The 20,912-nt window shown below is 46.4% G+C and overlaps 1 protein-coding gene across 1 annotated transcript; it reads left to right on the forward strand.

Annotated features, from left to right (window-relative positions):
* The first annotated feature begins 6,716 nt into the window (after positions 1–6,716).
* On the forward strand, positions 6,717–8,621 carry LOC119286695 (protein JINGUBANG-like). The gene has a single exon (XM_037566132.1). The coding sequence runs from the start codon at positions 6,881–6,883 to the stop codon at positions 8,279–8,281; it is 1,401 nt and encodes a 466-aa protein (XP_037422029.1). The 5' UTR covers positions 6,717–6,880; the 3' UTR covers positions 8,282–8,621.
* The last annotated feature ends 12,291 nt before the right edge of the window (positions 8,622–20,912 follow it).

Here is a 20,912-nt window from a genome sequence, read left to right on the forward strand (position 1 = left end):
TAAATATGTCCTATCCATATGCCCTATGATAAAAAGTAATTTGAGGCACCTATATTAATTTCTTCTCTTCAGTGCAAGCTATCACTAGTGGGCCTCATTAAGAAATAGAAAATAAATATTCTAGTACACATGCATCTCTATTTTCCGCTCAACCTTTTCAGCTTTTGTCACCGGACCATACTTTTTTTCTTCAAGCACCCGCCTCCTGAAGAGGATCCCGCTTCCCTATCCGAACCTACTTTACGTCATATGCGATCCTACATAACATACGAGGCATCACCTTGAGGCTATGCATTGTACATGCCCTAAAAGTCGACCCAACTGCCAACGTCAGTCGACGGCTCGACATGGACGTTACGTAACGGTGATGGGCCAGGTGTCCCCGCTTCCGCGGTAGAGCTGAGCCGTCGCGCCGGAACTGGAATTAGGTCACGGGCGAGACAGACAGATCATGGAAGCTGATGGGATGGATAGACTGGTGAGTGGTGTAACCCAAAGCTGATGGATGGAATAGAACGTGTGATGGATAGTAGTGGCACGCATGGCCTGCTTGCTTGCTGGACTCGACACCGGTGCTGGCTAGCCTAGGAGGAGTGGCTATTGTTTGGGATCTCGTGATTCCACTTTATATCTAACCAAAGCTGGACGACGTGATTGTGTCTCGAAAAGTGCCTGCAGCTACCGAGCTTCATTGCTCTTGATATTTGAATTTTTTGAAAAACACACTTTCGATGCTCAAAAAAATCTGAAAACAAATATGTGAATACGTACACATATTCCTAAGGACTGGTAGAAATCTAGAGAAGAAATACTTTGTATTTTGGGAAATACAAAAAAGAGAAATTTCTGACAAAAATGGCATCTTTTTTCTCCTATATACTGTCAGAAATTTGTTTTTTTTCTATAGTCCAAAACAAAACGAGATTTGTACCGAAACTTGCAACGGGTATTCGGAATGTGTATATGCATTCCGGGAAATAATTTCACATTTTTTTGAAACTTCAAAAATACGAATTTGAAAAAGTCAAATATAGAGAACACTGGTGCTCGGACGCTGCAACGCTGCTCTCGATTGTGTCTTCTCTCTTACATGCATGGCAAAGCCCTGCTTAGCCTCCTCCGGCTACGTACAAGAACAAAAGAAAAGAAAAAAGAACCCTGCTTAATTAGTCTCCTAATCCGGTGACAGAGAAGTGAGTTGCGTCACTCATCATGTATGTATATATAAATACAATCGCATTGGCTTATAATAATATGCATCATTGTGTCAAGTACTATACCGGGCATGCATATCTTATCCAGTTTACTTCTAGATTGCCGCTTTAATCTTTATGAGATCTTTGCTACTAGGCACACGCCGACCCACATGGCCAAGGCCAAAGGGTCAATGCCAGCGCCATTTAAGTACAGTACAAACTTGAGTTGATTATGGTCTTGTCCCCCGTTAATTGACAAGTACTAATCGAAGGATCCACGTCGCCGCAAAGGCTACCGCCAAATCGTAAGTTGGTACCAAGAAAATAGAGATGTGGCATGTGTGTGCATGTCACGAGATATAGGCTTACGTCGGGAGATCTATGCATGGAGACAGTCAGTGAACGGAGAGTAAACTAACGAGCGATGGTACTAGCTGGCGATCTGCTAGATCGCTTTTTTGGATCGTACATATGCAGCGTGGTTTTAAATATGTTATCACATGAATCAGACGTCACCGTGGTGCAAGTTTTTCTTTGAAAATGAATTGCAGTGATTAGCTCGATCGGGATAAGGATCAAAGGATCACCTAGCTAGAAATCGAGTGTAACTTTCAAAAGTAAAAAAAAAAACTTGAAATCTAACGTGGAAGTCCTATATTCAGATAGTTATAACAGAGCGTACGTAGATTTGATGCGCTTTAGACCTACCTTGGCCGCGTTCATTGTACACGACCCATCTTCTTCTTTCTTTTTGACGGTCAGCTTTGTTCAACACGTTTTTGTGTCTAGTGCATTTTAGTTAGTGGGAAAGGTTAACGGATGAGAGCGAGAGGGGGGTCTAGAAGCATTTCCGAACTAGGTTTAGAATCCCAATCCTGCATGCATGTGATGTGCAAGCTCACTCGCTTCAGCCATGCAACGTTGGCGGGTTAGACGCTGACTTGCATACGCTAATGCACAACGTGTTGGCCTGTGGGAGATGCATGCACCAGAGGAAGGGAAGCACAAAACAAGCACACATTTGCGCGATGGACGCAACGTGGCGGTTGCACGTAAGGCGACGGACGGACGGATGAAAGCAGACCTACCACCGGCGCGCGACGACGCCTCGACGTTGACGTCGCCTACTATATGCGCGCGACGACGGGCCAGGTGTCCCCGTGTGCTGCAGGGGTCCGAGCCGTCGCGCCAAAACGGGAAATTGGTCACGAGCCGAGACTAAGACATATGAGAGATGACACAGAGTAGTGGCGAGCTGGGATAGCTAAGGTAGGATCGATATATTGGTTGTTATTTCCGCCCTCGTGATCGGTTGCTTTTGCGTCGAGCTAGACTAGATCGTGGACCGAACATGTACTTTCTTACTCCAATATATGGCGTACAAGCAAATTAGAGAAACGACACATACTCCCATCGATCGAGCCTAAGGAGAGATGATCGTCTACCTTTCAACATGAGTACGTATTAACCCTAAAAAGATGAGTACGTATTACTGCAGGAGCGCTGATCCATACGGCTGCTGTGGCTGACGAGAGCAACAATGATGTCTAGCCGAAGTTATTGCACATATGTTGCTGATGAAATCAAGTTAAGATGTTTGATCGTTCTGTTTCTATGCCTACTACTACAAGGGAGAGAGCACGAGCAACACAAGGATTTCTTTTTTATTTATGAAAAAAAGGGAGCATATTTACACAGCGTGGGTAGTTATTGCGCAGGCTTCAGAATACGAAGAACGGCGCCACCCAGCTGAGCATGTGGACGCTGCGAAATGTATCCGGGCCACAGATTGCACGGGTTAACGATATTATTGGTCGGCCTCGACCGGCACATGCAGGTGAGCCGCAGGTTTTGGCCATCCCCTGCCTCACGGATCCGGCGGTGCGCGCGGGCTGAAAGGAAAATGAAAGTGCCGTTCCGATCTGCGTCCCCATACTGTCACCATTTATGGCAAAAATTAGTTTGCTGTGTTAAGAATTTATATCTGACAACCAAGGTCAGCGGCTCTCTTCGAAAGATTTTTCCTGAGTTAATATTTCTATTTGATCAATTTATTTACAGAAAAACTTATTGACATTTATACTCAGACCTATCATGAAATATATCATGTTGTTTAATTGATATTGTAAATAAGTAAAATATTTGCAAAGAAAAGCTAAGGGTTCCTTTGCCTCTCGCCAGCGTCGCCGCCGGTCCGCCTCATCTTCAGTGACCTTAGAGCCAAGGCGGCGCTGTGGATCCCAGCTCTTGTCAGCGGAAGGGCTCTGTTTTTAAACATTCCTTTGAGTTTTGTTATGATTCGTGTCCTGCTCGGAAAGATGAGACGGCGGCTTCTCCCTGAAGATTAAATAGGATTACCCTCGCCTAGTCTTCATTCCGGTGGTGTGTCTAGCATCGTGGGTAGGCATGTGAAGGTTTCTCTCCGGCGGATTTGTCCTTTCGTGAATCGTAATTCATCTACGCTTGTGCTTTTTAAGGTTGGATCCTTCCAACCTTCGCTAGTCTTCATCGGCGACAGTTGTTGTTCTATTGCTCTGGTCCTATGGGCCATAGCATGACGACTTCTCGACTGTCTACTACAACAAGTTTTTTCCGGCTCCGGCAAGGGAGGGGTGATGACGGCGGCGCGCCTTCGACTCACTTCAGTGCTTGTATCCGTTGTTAGGTGGTCTACGGATTTGAATGTAATTTTTATTATTTATGATGTTTGTTATACTGCCATGATTGAAAATGAATTGATCGAAAATTTTCTTACAAAAAAGGTAAAATATTTGCAAATAAACAAGTAACACACTCTCCAAGAGGAAATATTTTTACACTTAATTGTTTTTCTACGTTCTTCAGATGTGTTTTGCGGCCGGGGTAGGTAGTTTATAAACGACATGGTAGATCTACTCCCGCGCTAGTACAACTCTGTAATTTGGTCCTTTTCGCAAAAAAAAAAACTTTGTAATCTGGCCACTCGTGGCTCTCTGTGAGTAATACATTTAGATGGGGACCTTCTCCCCCCGATGATTGTTCAAATAAGACGTGTTACTCCTATGTCTTTTTATTGGACACCACGTGAGGTTCAAGTTATAGACAAATTGTTTTCAACGATATAAATTCTTAGATCAATCAAGCAAGCAAGCATTCATTTTTCGCTAATAAACAGAGAAGGAAACCACAGCCTTGTGGTCTAATTTTCTTTATATACAGTATATAAATTTAAAAGAGACGAGTTAGCATAAGCCAAATGATCTAACTCTCCTTCCAACTCTAATACTACGGCTCATGAGTTAGTTGAAACACTGTAAAATTATCCTTAATTACACACTAACTTTGCAACTCGAAGCTTTATGCATTAATTGGGCTACATGATAATTTTAGTCTATTTTACCAGATTTTGTAGTAAACATTGGTCACTTGCAATATTTCTGACGACATGTTTTGTGGTTTTTTTCCTGATAAACTTGTTTGGATGCCACATGATCTTATAGTGCTTCTTACTATCTAATAACATTTTTGCGAATATAATTCTTTGTAGGGCTAAAATTAAAACGTGGTCAATAATTAGTAGGTACTCCCTCCGTCACAGTTTACAAGTCCTACGCGTATACCTAGGTTGCCAATTTTATCACTCTAATATAAACTATATAACACAAAAATTATACCTTCTGAAAATAGAACATCTGAAGTTTATATTGGTATATTTTTTGTAATATATGACTTGTATTAGGTTGGTCAAATTGACGATCTAGGGGTACGCGCACGCCCTGTAAATTGAGAGAGAGGGAGTACACAAATTGCTAGTGGAGAAAAAAAATATGGCCAAGTTGAGCTTTCTATATGTTACAAACAGGTAAGGCATGTACAACGCTGGCAAAATGGAAAATTAATTAGTGCTCAACAACTTGCTTAAAAGCACCGTGTGCTTCTCAAACTTAAGCTAATGTCACTTTTGTTCTAAAAAAGGGCTTTCTTCAGGATACGTCCCCTCGTAAACAAAGCAAAGCGTGTGATACTTGCTGTTTTATTGATGTGGTAGTATGAAATGAGCACGCACATGCGACCCATCCATAACCCACATGTTCAATTCGTTATGGAAAAGCTTGGTCCCCGGAAGCAACTCGCACACGCCGTCCTTGCTGACACGTACGTACGTACGGTGCGGCATGGTCCATGGCGGTGGCGCCACCACACCACACGCTTGAATTCACGGACGGAGACGAGCCGCGGGCCTTTCCGCCGTTCTCCCAGCCGATTTTGCCCGTCCGGAGAAGGGCATGCACCACTTGTACACCCCAATTGCCTAAAGCCTAAAGATGCATGTGCTGCTTTTGCTCTTTTATTATGGCCTTGGGCAACGTGAAGTCATATGAAACAAAAGAATACTCGTACAGTTGCTGCTCCGCCCACCAAATTGGTCACTCGATCCAACACTCAAACCAGCACGCCAACAGAGAAGGAAACTATCTACTGTTTCGATCCATCAAGCTCGCGTATTTAGCACTGCGCGATGCATGTTTTTCTAGTGGAGTGTCAACAAAGTTTTTTTAGTGGAGTGTCGATATTTTCAGTTGAGGACGTACTTCCTCCGTTTTTATTTAATTCGCATATTAGCTTTGGTCAAAGTCAAGCTTTACAAACTTTGACCAAGTTTATATACAAAAATATTACAATAACAAATCAACAACATTAGATTTATTATTAAATGTACTTTCACATGTATAAATTTGTTATGATAAATGTCTATATTGTTTTCTATAAACTTGGTCAAACTTTACAAAGTTTGACTTCAGTCAACTCTAATATGCAGAGTAAATAAAAACGGAGGGAGTACGAGCCTGACCATTACTAGCAGTATTGTAACCGAATGGTTGATATTTTTTTTTATCCAATTGACTACACTCAGGAGTACAGTTGCTGCTCCATCCTTCGTTTTTTTGTCTGCATATAAGATTTAGTCAAAATCAAATTTTATAAAGTTTGACCAATTTTGTTGAAAAAATATCAATATCTACAATACTAAAGCTATATGATATGAAAATTAATTTTATGATGCATCTAACAATATTGATTTCATATTGTGAATCTTGTTATTTTTTTATAAATTTAGTCAAAGTTAATAAAATTTGACTTTGACCAAACCTTATATGCAGACTTAAAAAAAAGAAAAATACAAAAACTAAATTTTTCTTTCTTTAAGAATAAATCGAAGTGACGAAACCATCCAATAATGAACGGCACAATATATAGTCCTGCCACCGAAGCAGCGCTCGCCGCGTGCCCACTGTTGGGTGACCCATTCCCAATAATGAATAAATCAAATAAACCGACAAAATCAAGAAAGCAGAACCCTCCTTTATTAAAAGGAAATGGAAGGAAAATAATCAATCAAATCAGACCCTTGGATGGATCCGGATCCACCTGTCGGACCGTCGTGGCTCCCACGGCATAGCTCTCGCTTCTGTCTCTCAGCGTCTCCACGCGATATATATACGGCCGCTGCTCGCCTTCGTCTTCTCCAACCTCGCAAGCTTCTTCTCCTCCTCCCTTTCGGTCCCGGCCGGCTTTCCTTCCGACGCAGGTCATTCCATATTCGGCTCCCTTTCCTCACCTTAAAAAGGACCCAGCCGCTCGGCGCAGCGCAAATCAACCAGCTGATCCATCGTTTCTCGTGTGAGTTGTTGTGGCATCGATCCATGGGTAACCACCAGAAGCTCCTCAACTTCCTCCGGCCGGAGCCGGCCGCGGTGGCCGCATGCTCGCCGAGGTCCTTCTCCTCCTCCTCCGCCTCTGTGTCGGACGATGACGGGTACAGCTGCTCGTCCTACCCCACCACGGACGGGGACGCCTCGCCGTCGCGCTACTGCGGCTCCTCCACCCCGCCCACGCCCAGGTCGCCGTGGGCGCACCTCCCGGGCCTCGGCGCCGGGGGCGCCGTCGCGGAATCGGGGGCCACGGGCCTCATCGCGTCGCTGGTCAAGGAGGACGGCCACGTCTACTCGCTGGCGGCGACCGGGGACGTTCTTTACACCGGAACCGACTCCCGGAACGTGCGCGTGTGGCGGGACCAGCGCGAGCTCGCCGGGTTCAGGACCGCCAGCGGCCTCGTCAAGGCCATCGTCGTCGCCCACGACGGCCGCATCTTCACCGGTCACCAGGACGGCAAGGTGCGCGTGTGGCGCGCCGACGCGGACAACCCCGCCGTGCACCGCCAGGTGGGGTCGCTCCCCAAGCTCAAGGACTACCTCAAGAGCGCGGTCAACCCCACCAGCTACGTCGAGACGCAGCGCAAGGGGCGCCAGCGCGCGGTGTGGCTTCGGCACTCGGACGCCGTGTCCTCCCTCAGCCTCGACGAGGGCGCCGGGCTGCTCTACTCGGCCTCGTGGGACAGGACCTTCAAGGTGTGGCGCGTGTCGGACTCCAAGTGCCTCGAGTCCGTCAGCGCGCACGACGACGCAGTGAACACCGTGGCCGCCGCCGGGTTCGACAGCGTCGTGTTCACCGGGTCCGCCGACGGCACCGTCAAGGTGTGGCGGCGGGAGACGGCCGCGAAGGGCGACGCGACGAAGCATGTCCTGGAGAAGGTGCTCAGGGAGGGCGAGAGCGCGGTCACCGCCATCGCCGTGTCGCCCGAGGACCGCGTCGTCTACGTGGGCTCGTCGGACGGGCTGGTCACCTACTGGTACTGGGTCGACGGCGAGGCGAGATACGGCGGCGTGCTCAAGGGCCACAAGATGGCGGTGATGTGCCTGGCGGTGGCCGGCAACGTCGTCGTCAGCGGCTCGGCCGACCGGACCCTCTGCGTCTGGCGGCGCGACGGGGCAGAGCACGTCTGCCTGAGCGTTCTGGCCGGACACACCGGACCCGTGAAGTGCGTCGCCATGGACGAGGAGGCGGCCGCCGGTTCGGGCGGGGATCGGCGGTTCGTGGTGTACAGCGGGAGCCTCGACGGGTCGGTCAAGGTCTGGCGCCTGTCGGACGCACAGGCTGCACCGTCGCAGGCATGGAGCGGCCGGCCGGCTCCGGCGCCGTACGCGGAGGCGTGGGCGCCGCCGTACCAGACGGTGGCGAAGCCGAAGCGCGTGGCAGCGGCGTGAGGGCGAAGCAATCGTGCTCGTACGTGCGCGCATGGAAGGGAACAATGTGGTGGCCACACGTGTACCCGGGCAGATCGTACTAGAGAGTGTACATATACGTAGAACCAGTACGAGTTGTGCGTGTATTTTGAGGTGGGAAATCAGATTGTCAATTGTGTGGTGGTGGCCGAAATCTTGTCCGTGCAGTTGACGGGGAGAAATGGGCGGTGGGTTGACAGTGAGAGGTCATCCTGTGCGTTCGGTTTATTCGGTTTACATGATTCGATTTATATGGTTTTTCAGTTTGTACGGTATTAATATTTCGGTAAATATGGTATAAAATTAAAATACAGTTCGGTTTTGGCTTATACCAAATTATTTCGTATGGTTTCGGTATATACCACAAAAACCAAAGTTGACGCGAATTTAAAAATGACGTAATAATAATTAGCAAATTTATGACTCAAAACACTTACTATTCTACGCAAATAGTATATGACTATATATATAAGTATATATGCATGCATTGATTCATCTGTTGATGGTTATGGACGTGCTTAGCATTTTGAAAATACAAAAATAACTATGTTACAAGAAAAAATTACGTGCTTAGTAGTGCATTTGACTCATGTACAAGAAAAATGACAACTTGTATGGTTGTTCATCTCAAGAAATATAAATTTATTTTTTACTTCAGTTTATTCGGTTAACCGTTCGGTTTTCCGGTATATACAATAAAAACAAGTTCAAATCGGTATGAAAAGTTCATACCATACCGAAACCAAAAACCATAAAAACCATAAAATTGGTTCAGTTTGGTTTATTTTCGGTATGGTTTTTCGATTCAGTTTTTAAATGCACAGAGTGAGTGAGAGGTCACAGGCCACGTCAAATTCGGTTGACAGAGGAAGGAAAATGGTTTTGTGGGTGATTTTGTTTGTAACCATTGAGATAGATTTGGTGCAACAAGGTGTGCATTAAAGGTTGCTCAGAAAAAAAAAATGTGCACTAAATGATTGTCAGCTTGTACACCCTATGTAAAAAAAATATAAGAGTGTTTAGATCACTACTGAACGCTTTTACCTTGGGCATGGTAATGGGTAATTTGTCTGAAAATTGAATTGGGTCAGACTATTTGGGGAATCAATTTGAGCGGTCGATGACAAACGAATTGTGATCCTCGCTCTTCTTCCTCCAACCCTCTTCCTCCTGGAAACAGATCATGCCGCTGCTACCGCGGCCGGCGACGCTCCCGCGACCGCCTCCTCGCACTGCCTTCCCCTCAACCCCTCCCCCCCCCCTCCCCCCACCGCCGGTCTTGCCACCACCCCTAGCCCTTAAGTCCAGCGACCACCTAAAAAAAACTCCAGCGAAGCAGCACCCCCACCCGTCACCCTAAGATAGATAGTGAGGTGCTTCTTCGGCGAACCTGCACCCACCCGCCACCTTAAGATAGACAGTGGTTGTTTTCTTCCCCGACGCCGGCGGCCTCCTTCTTCATCTCCGGCGGTTCTATTCTTCCTTCTTCAATTCGATGACCCAAAATCCAAATTTAGTGGACTGGTATTTTAGCTATTGTGTATTAGTGCTACGTATGTGGCCTCGCAACCTAAAAATCTTGAATCGCAGCGATGGCACTTCTAGCAATCGGGTGGTAGAAACAAACGTCGCATAAACGAGAGGGTTGTCGCTTTCATTTGTACTCCCTTCGTTCGGAATTATTTGTCGTAAAAATGAATGTATCTAGATATATTTTAATTCTAAATACATCTATATCCGAGACAAATAATTCCGAACAGGGGGAGCATCACTTTCGAGGGTGCTCACCCGGCTCCCCTGGACCAGGGGTTCCCGTGGCAGCCGAGGATGCCCTCTGTAGCAGTGCAGATCGACATGGGAGCCGACCAACGGGAGCTGGCGGGGCATCGTGCGAGCCACATCCGTCTTTTTCAGAGAAGACTACGTCCGTCCGGTGGTTCACATGGATGTGAGCTTGAGGCCGGGTGTGTGTGTATCATTCACGCACGGCAAATATCCTGCGGCAGAAATGGCTAGCATGAACGCTTCCAAGCCACCACGTCGAGGATGTGTCCGCTGTCCGAGCCTAGCAAATAACAACCGTGCATGTAATTTCTGCCTGGGAGAGGCTCCACTGAAACTATGAAAGTCGAAAGAGTAGCGGCAGTAGCATGGACGCGGAGTATCTAATCCCGAGCTCATATGCTTCCTAATGAATAGTAAATCGAAAAAACAGTGTTCAAAATAATCTGAATTTTTTTTTGGGTGCAAACTTTGACAAATGTTCTCGGCGCCTGCAAGTTTTCATTATGAAATAATATTTGTGGAAGTCGTGGTAAAAAAATAAAATTGACACTTTAAAAATGCTATTTTCGAAAGCATTTTGGAGTGCTCTCTTTTTGCCATGACTTCTACGAATGTTATTTCGGGATGAAAATTTGCAAGCATCGAGAACATTTGTCAAGGCCTACACCAGAAAAATTCACATTTTTTGGGTTTTTTCTTCAGAATTTACTGTTTGTCCCGAGTTCAAATGAGCTCGGTAGTAGGAGTAGCGAAATAATGCCTTTGGAGCACGGGCACATTGAGCCGGTTGTTTGAAGAGCAAACAAATGGATGCTTACAGCCTGAAAAAAATCCAAGAATTTGTGCACATGCGGGTATAGTAGTGTACTATAACGGTGCAAATATTCGTCAATATACGTGCTTTCATGTGAGAGACCAAAAAAAATACACACAGAAAAAGGCTAGTTTTTTTTATTGATTTTGAGGCCATAATTTTTTTGTGCAGCATACAATATAACGTGTTATTGAACGAAATTTAACATGTCCTTAGTCCACATGCATGCATATTCATGTCAAAACAACTCAAAACTTTGGTGGTCTGGTTCCACAACATCTTTAGGGGTTTGAAAAAATGTGTTCCAATGCACCATGCTTGAAAAACCGCCGACACAACATCTTGAGATTAACTAAGACACCAGAGGGTCTTGTAGTCAAGGGGAACGTCTCCTCCCACTTAAAAAACGTCGTCGAAAGGCTAAGATAAATTCAGAAAAAATGCATGCATGAGTATGAAGTTGAACCTAACTATTTGAGCCTTGGTGGTCTGGTTCCACAACAAGGAACCTAACTATCTGAGCTACGCTCAGTTCACCTAGATCGATCATCTTGAGTGGAAGGTCAAGCGTGTGCTCTTCTTTTTTGCGAATAGGTTCAGCGTGTTCTTCTACTTGTCCTTTGACCAATTTAATTGGTAGGCCGAGCTAGCTAGAAAGAACTGTGTAGGCATTCACTGATCTCTAACTCATATGCCTTTTTTATAACGAGAGCTCCCTCTTAGATCTCCATTATCAGAAATCACTTGTCTTTGTTACAGCTAGTAGGACCAGAAACAGCAAAGGGAATAAAAATGATGTGCAATCCAGGTAGAACATCACTACCTCGTCTCATGTGATCTTAGGACCATACAGGCGTGGTGTATCTCATCCCTTACCGGCGGAAAGGCTTTTGTTTCTAGATGCTTCTTTGAGTTTTGTTCTGATTTGTGTCCTGTTTAGAGAGGCAAGGCGGTGGTGGCTCTGTGAAGATGAAATAAGATTCTCTCCCCTAGGCCCCGTCCCGGTGGTGCTGCTACCATCATCGGTATGTGTGTGTGTGGCGGGGGGGGGGGGCAGGGATTGTCTTCGGTGGATCTCATGAGATTCAGTCGGCATTTCTCTTCGGTGGATCTGGTCTTTATTTGTCTTTGTTCGTGTGTCTACAGGTTGGGCCATTCCAATCTACGTGTCTCTTCTTCAGCGGCAGTTATTGCTCTGGTGCGCTGGATCTATGGGACCTTAGCACGATAACTTTTCGACTGTTTACTACAACTAGGTTTACCCGGCTCCGATGAGGAAGGGGCGATGACGGTGTTGCGCCTTCACCTCGCTTCAATGCTTGTAGTCGTCGCTAGGTAGCCTACAGTCCTGCATACATCTTTTTACTTCTGGTGTTCTTTATACTACCTTGACAACTAATGAATAGATAGAAAGTTTTCCTGAAACAAAGACATAATCCAATCATTTCTCAAGCATGTATCTAATTAATTCATTTCTTGTTAAAACATAAGCTGTAAAGCCTCGGAAATTTTTACCTTAATGCTTTATTTCCAATCCACCAATCTTCCCAAAACTGACTCACAGGCCTGCTCTAAACAAGCAAAAGAAAGAGAATTTGTACACCATCGTCATGTGCTAGACCCTTGGCTAGCACTTGTGTCGAATCCTCAGCAGGAGACACGTCGAACGACCACGCACACCCTACTGGCCGTCTCCTTCGCTAATACGTCAGCATTGGATCTATATACGTAGATCACTTGTACAAGTACGCCAATTCTTTCGTCGCAAAATAAGATTATTTGTTCTGCCATTTCCCATTTTGGTGCAACGGCTAAGTGCACCTGGCCCGTCGCCGTTTCATACATACATCTACGTAACGATGTTTTAGTTTTTTTTTTTTTGAAAGGGACGATATTTTAGTTGGTAGAGACCGGTTGGTTGATCGATTTCAAGACGCTTTCAAAGCCGGATCGGCCGACACGTTGCATTAGTTTCGTGCTGCAACGGTTCACGTCCCAAGCGGTATGGGGCACTCACCTACGAGCTATGGGCACCACCGTTGCATGGACCGCGTACTCCATTTTTTGAATTACTAATCAAAGCGTCGGCTGTGCTGAAATGCTGGACTCTTTTTCTTCTTCTTATACTCATCCATAATGGTGTATAGGTGTTGAACCTTTTAGGCCTGTCCATGTCCCCATCCGTAATGCTTCTAGATCTCACTCATGATCCTTTATTTTATTTAAGCTGATGTCACTCACGATCGGCTTAGTCAATATTTAAGGGTACGTGCCCCTGTTGAACAGTTGCCTAATCTAAGGGTGGCCATGAGACCCTTTTTGTTTCATTATAGTAGAATCATCGTAGGACATGCACATCAGCACATGGGTTCCAACTTCCAGGTTCCAACCCAACTTCCTCTCTCAGAAAACTTCCAACGCACCCCTCAAAAAAAAAAAAACTTCCAACGCAAAGGTACACGCGATATTCCTTTTTTCTCCCTCACGTATATTGCTTTTAACCAGTGGGGTGCACGTGCCCACTGGTCGCGCAACTAGTGCGCACTCAGTTTGCACTAGAGACGAATACGTGTTGAAGAAAATATGAACCAAAGTTGCCTTGATTACCGCGGGCCTAATACCAAGATAATTTTTTAAAGAGAAGGCATACGCCCGACTTTATAAATAAAGTCAAAAGACAAGGTAATAACAGCATCACAGATAAGTATCAAACACATCCAGGCCCCAACGCTGGGCGAGACGATGGAGGATAAAGTCAGGTACATGGCTCCCTCGCCAGTACACGGCACGCAGGCCGGAAGAGAAAGGTCCAACTAAAGCTAAAGCATCCGGCCCAAAAGAAGCAATCAAGCATCCTGCTCTTGTCTGCATAAGTGAGACGTTGTCGTCCGGATTTTGTAGATCAGCATAGAGAGCGCCTCTTGGTCGTCGACCTTAGTCAATGATTTTCACTGCTGCAGGAAAGCACACGATTTAAATAAGCAGTCAGGCGGTTTAGCCGGAAACACATGCTCGATAGTAAATTTGTTCCTAGTTATCCACAGGGACCAGCATACAGCCCCCAAGCCCACCCAAAAGATGCGCCTAGATTATATCTGGCCATGGGCCGGGCCGAGCCGGGCTTGGGCCGGGCCTAAAAAAGCCCAGGGCAAAAAACTGAGGCCCAGGCCCTACCATCGGGCCTACTTTTCAAGCCCAAGCCCGGCCCATCTCGTAAAAAGCCCTGAAAAGCCCTTAGAGCTTAGGGCCGTGGGCCGGGCCTCTTCCTTAAAATGTCAATATGCCAAGCCCAAGCCTGTCCAGGCCCTGCTGATGGGCTCAAAACTCAGACCCAAGACTCAGGCCCAAGTCCGGCCCACGATCAAGCCCATCGGGCCTAGGCCCTGGATTTTAGGGCCGGGCCTGGGTGGCCAGGACTAGCCTAGATACACCGGAGACCACCAAGGTAATTAGTTAAGACGCTAATCAAAAACCAAAAGGTGAGAAAACGATGGGAGCTGCACGTGCTTAAAATCATTCATGCCCAACATATCCGAGGTAGGTCTAAAGTGCTGGAGTGAAAACTATCCTGGCTAATTTAGGAATGCATTCGGTTTAAAACACTCAAACCATGTCCAATTGTTTAAACCCGGCGGCGACCGAGGTATGATATCAGTAAGATCGTTCAGATCGCCAGCTAATTGCACCAATGGTTAGTTTACTCTTCGGTCGTCGATCTCGCGATGTAAGCTCATATATTCCGTGACACGCATCACTAATTTCATTACTACTACTTGTGAGTAGCTTTGCAACGTGGATCGATCGACTTGGATTTGTCAATTGATGGGAGACAAGAACCTGACCAGTTGAGCTAACGCTTTTGACTTGGTTCATAGTTTAATTTCGCACTGAATTCGTGTCAATTGCTCGGACGTGGAGCAGCCGCAAAAGGGCGCTAGGAAATGGCAATGGAAAGCACTCTTGTCGCCCTCTAGGTAAAGGGCAATGAAAAGGTGAATTGGGGATCCATAATAGAGTTGACAATATAAGTAAAGTACTCTTGGTCGATAGATACGCATGGCCGGCCGTACGTCGTGTCTAATTACTACTCGACAGTGTGGTTATTATATGTGATGCTCTTCGATTCGTATATATGATGCGTCATGGTGCACATCAACGGCTAATAACACCATACTTTTGTTTACTCTATCTATCTATATTTCGTTACATGTACGGATCCCTATTTTTGTTACTATCTGCGAGTAGCTTTGCAACGTGGATCGCTCGATTTGGATTTGTCAATTAACAGGAGACAAGAACATGATCAATCGAGCAGTTGGTGTCTGTGATAAGATCTACCACTTGACCGTGCTTTTGACGGACTCGTGCAGTTTAATGTGGCACCGAGCTCATGTCATTTGCTTGGAACACGGAGCCGCCGCAAAACTGCAGAATGGTGTTAGAAAAATGACTGGGCCGAGTTTTGATGCAACTCAAAAGCGACATGGGATAAGTGAGAGCATCTATAGCCGTGATTACCAAACTCGACATGATGAACTATTTTATGAGATCAAACAACGGACAAAGAAATCGGCATCAAAACAAACAACGAAATGCACATAAATGCACCTTGTCGCTTGTGCTGGGGTGTAAGGCCTGTCATGTGGGCTGCTGGGAGGAGCGAGGGATGGCTCCTTCTCTCGCGGTAGCTCAAGCCTTGCTCCTAGTTTCCTTTATTTCACTTTTAGTTTGCTTGTAGTAAGATATTGTGGTTTCTTTTAATTTACTTTTCCTTTTACCCTGTCAAATTTACTTTTTTTTATTTGCCATGGCAATCTCATGAATCTTGATCTGTATAATATGGCAATGTTTTGAGAAAATGAATGGACTAATCACATGGAAATTTGCATGGATTTTCGTTTTCTCCAGGACATGTAAACTATACTTTTTTGCCATGGCAATTTCATGAAATTTGATCTACACAATGTGGCAAACTAAAACTATATGTTTGCAATAAGATTATAATTATCATAAACTCATTAAACATCCTGTCATGTTAATTATCATGTGGTTGCGACGGCCCTTTCTTAAAGTTTGTTGCCAAGACAAACTAGTCGGATCATGGCAAATTTTGTCAGTTTTTCATACACAAACCCATGTAGTTTTTGGCGTGGATCTTTCTGTCTCTATATTTTGCTGTCATGTTTATCTTTACTATTAAAGGAGGATCGAACGTCGTGATGGTTCGACCTTATTCCACCCCCTCCTCTGGCTATCGATACATCTTCCCACCATATCCTCCCACCGATTTTTTTTCAGTCCCTCCGAAAACCAGATGCAAGTAACCCGGTTCAATCAACTCTTCCTCCCCACGTCGTATGGTCCGCACGACTGGAAAATCCACGCAAAAACAGAATCGCCTGAAAAAGCCCACGTTCGACAGCTGAAAAACAATGAAACAATGCACGTTCTCCACCTCCTCCCCCAACCTGCAGATATGTATCCTCCCTCCCCCAAAACACGAACCACCCGCACCCAGCGCCTCGGACGCCCCCTCTCCGACGACCCGGTGCCTCCCTCTCCACCGGATGGCCCCTTCTTCCTTGCTTGCACCTCCCTCTAGGCCTCTACCCCCATCTGTTATATGCCGCCCCACCCATGAACACTTCGCCATGGCCGCCTCCTTGGCCATGCCCGCATGGCGGCCATGGTTGGGATAGGCACCGCCCTTGGACGTGGTGGTATGACCACGGCCTGTGCGATGGAGCGGAGGGGGTTTGTGGTGGTACCAACCGCGACGGTGGAGGCGACGACGGAGTTCTAGGAGGAGAGTTAAGCGAGCTGCGGCGATGGAGGCGGCGGCGGACATTGAGCCTCGTCAGCACGACCCCTCTATCGGCAGTTCTTCCTCTCTCCCTAATCCCTTCTCAATCGAGCTTCGACCCACCCGAACCCCAGTTCCACCTTGCTCCCCACCCCACCTCAGTCGTGGCGGCGACGATGCCAACGAGCCGCTCCAAGTTGGGTTTCCAAGGACACTGGTCACAGAACTATCCATCCGCGACCAGTCCACTAAAGACCCTGTCATGGAGGATGTCTGGAGGAAGGAGGAAAGAAGAACATGAGGGAGAGGAGATGCGGCCCAAGCTCTCGCTAGACCTGCTCCTCTCCAACGGCAGCCTATTCTTAGTCCTCTTCTACCTCCCCAAGACGTTCATTCCCGGTGCCCTACCCATCCACGAGGTACCCACCTATAACTCCAACTATAGGCAGATGTGATCTTGGTGCCCCTTGTTGCGCTACCTCTCCCCGCTACTGATAAACTATTTTCAGCCTTCAAATATAGTGCTTTTATGATATTTGCTTCTTTGTTTAAATGTGCGCCTTGGCTGATCGATGACATGGTAAATAGTTCAGGATTGCCTGGCTAATAGAAGTGAATTGGAATTTATAATTAGATCATTGGTGCAATCCTGAAGTATATGGTGTTGCATTACAAATTTTGAGTTATCATTGAGTTTCACTGTTCAAGTTTATGCCAAAGCAGATTTCGCTTGTGCTGATGCTTAATTGGTAATTGACAGTCTTGGGATGGCGCCCTGAGATTCCAAGTTGTTTCAGTATAATCTTTACACCTTTTTTTAAACAGGCGCGCTTTTCTTAAACTGGAGTATTCTCTTGCTTAGAGGTTGTTATGGCATTGATATGGTGTTACCTTTTCTTGAACACGGGAGTGAGATAAATATTAATACTGCAGCGTCAGCAGTTCAAGTTACAATCAAAGTATGGCTGGTGATATAGAGAACGCAAGAACCTGGACTTTGCTTTCCTGGAAGTGGTGAGAAAATTTATTGCCTTATTACTATTTTGATCTTATTTCCCAATCCGGATAATTAGGCATTTGACGAGTAAATTGCGTCTTCCAGTTGCTTGTTCGACTGTAGCTTACTCTAGATGTATTAAATATTTGAATTTCTACAGTCAAATTAAGATTCAAATTAAAGAATTTGCAGGTTATGAGGGGGTATCCCAATAGATAAGATGCCCAATGGTAGCAGTTGGCGTGAGCTGGTGCCATGAACATTGGGACGGGGAGGCGGTGTGGTTGTACCATTGCACGGCCATGTCTATGACCGCTGCATGGAGGTGACTTCTGTTGGAAATATGCCCTAGAGGCAATAATAAAAGTATTATTATTATATTTCCTTGTTCATGATAATTGTCTTTTATTCATGCTATAACTGTATTATCCGGAAATCGTAATACACGTGTGAATACATAGACCACAATATGTCCCTAGTGAGCCTCTAGTTGACTAGCTCGTTGTGATCAACAGATAATCATGGTTTCCTGGCTATGGACATTGGATGTCGTTGATAACGGAATCACATCATTAGGAGAATGATGTGATGGACAAGACCCAATCCTAAGACTAGCACAAAAGATCGTGTAGTTCATTTGCTAGAGCTTTGCCAATGTCAAGTATCTCTTCCTTTGACCATGAGATCGTGTAACTCCTGGATACCGTAGGAGTGCTTTGGGTGTATCAAACGTCACAACGTAACTGGGTGACTATAAAGGTGCACTACAGGTATCTCCGAAAGTATCTATTGTTTTATGCGGATCGAGACTGGGATTTGTCACTCCGTGTAAACGGAGAGGTATCTCTGGGCCCACTCGGTAGGACATCATCATATGCGCAATGTGACCAAGGAGTTGATCATGGGATGATGTGTTACGGAACGAGTAAAGTGACTTGCCGGTAACGAGATTGAACAAGGTATCGGTATACCGACGATCGAATCTCGGGCAAGTAAAATACCGCTAGACAAAGGGAATTGTATACGGGATCGATTGTGTCCTTGACATCGTGGTTCATCCGATGAGATCATCGTGGAACATGTGGGAGCCAACATGGGTATCCAGATCCCGCTGTTGGTTATTGACCGGAGAACATCTCGGTCATGTCTGCATGTCTCCCGAACCCGTAGGGTCTACACACTTAAGGTTCGATGACGCTAGGGTTATAAAGGAAGCTTGTATGTGGTTACCGAATGTTGTTAGGAGTCCCGGATGAGATCCCGGACGTCACGAGGAGTTCCGGAATGGTCCGGAGGTAAAGATTTATATATGGGAAGTCCTGTTTCGGCCATCGGGACAAGTTTCGGGGTCATCGGTATTGTACCGGGACCACCGGAAGGGTCCCGGGGGCCCACCGGGTGGGGCCACCTGCCCCGGGGGGCCACATGGGCTGTAGGGGGTGCGCCTTGGCCTACATGGGCCAAGGGCACCAGCCCCAAGAGGCCCATGCGCCTAGGGAACCCTAGAGGGAAGAGTCCTCAAGGGGGAAGGCACCTCCAAGGTGCCTTGGGGAGGATGGACTCCTCCCCCCTCTTGGCCGCCGCACCAGATGCCATCTGGAGGCTGGCCGCCGCCCCTTGGGGTGGGAAACCCTAAAGGGGGCGCAGCCCTCCCCTTCCCCTATATATATGAGGCCTAGGGGCTGCCCATAACACGCGATTTGATCTCTCGTTGGTGCAGCCCTGCCCCTCTCCCTCCTCCTCCTCTCCCATGGTGCTTGGCGAAGCCCTGCTGGATTGCCACGCTCCTCCATCACCACCACGCCGTTGTGCTGCTGCTGGATGGAGTCTTCCTCAACCTCTCCCTCTCTCCTTGCTGGATCAAGGCATGGGAGACGTCACCGGGTTGTACGTGTGTTGAACGCGGAGGTGCCGTCCGTTCGGCACTTGATCATCGGTGATCTGAATCACGACGAGTACGACTCCATCAACCCCGTTCACTTGAACGCTTCCGCTTAGCGATCTACAAGGGTATGTAGATGCACTCTCCTTTCTACTCGTTGCTGGTCTCTCCATAGATAGATCTTGGTGATACGTAGGAAAATTTTTGAATTTCTGCTACGTTCCCCAACAGTGGCATCATGAGCTAGGTCTATTGCGTAGATTCTTTGCACGAGTAGAACACAAAGTAGTTGTGGGCGTTGATGTTGTTCAATATGCTTACCGTTACTAGTCCAATCTTGTTTCGACGGTATTGTGGGATGAAGCGGCCCGGACCGACCTTACACGTACTCTTACGTGAGACAGGTTCCACCGATTGACATGCACTTGGTGCATAAGGTGGCTAGCGGGTGCCAGTCTCTCCCATTTTAGTCGGAACGGATTCGATGAAAAGGGTCCTTATGAAGGGTAAATAGAAATTGGCATATCACGTTGTGGTTTTGCGTAGGTAAGAAACGTTCTTGCTAGAAACCCATAGCAGCCACGTAAAACATGCAACAACAATTAGAGGACGTCTAACTTGTTTTTGCAGGGTATGCTATGTGATGCGATATGGCCAAAAGGATGTGATGAATGATATATGTGATGTATGAGATTGATCATGTTCTTGTAATAGGATTCACGACTTGCATGTCGATGAGTATGACAACCGGCAGGAGCCATAGGAGTTGTCTTTATTTTTTGTATGACCTACGTGTCATTGAAGAACGCCATGTAACTTACTTTACTTTATTGCTAAACGTGTTAGTCATAGAAGTAGTAGTCGTTGGCGTGACAACTTCATGAAGACACGATGATGGAGATCATGATGATGGAGATCATGGTGTCATGCCGGTGACGATGATGATCATGGAGCCCCGAAGATGAAGATCAAAAGGAGCAAAATGATATTGGCCATATCATGTCACTATTTGATTGCATGTGATGTTTATCATGTTTATGCATCTTGTTTACTTAGGACGACGGTAGTAAATAAGATGATCCCTTACAAAATTTCAAGAAGTGTTCTCCCCTAACTGTGCACCGTTGCTACAGTTCGTCGCTTCTAAGCACCACGTGATGATCGGGTGTGATGGATTCTTACGTTCACATACAACGGGTGTAAGACAGTTTTACACAGCGAAAACACTTAGGGTTAACTTGACGAGCCTAGCATGTGCAGACATGGCCTCGGAACACAGAGACCGAAAGGTCGAGCATGAGTCGTATGGTAGATACGATCAACATGAAGATG

Source organism: Triticum dicoccoides, chromosome 4A (assembly GCF_002162155.2).
Source record: "Triticum dicoccoides isolate Atlit2015 ecotype Zavitan chromosome 4A, WEW_v2.0, whole genome shotgun sequence".
NCBI classification, from domain to species: Eukaryota; Viridiplantae; Streptophyta; class Magnoliopsida; order Poales; family Poaceae; genus Triticum; species Triticum dicoccoides.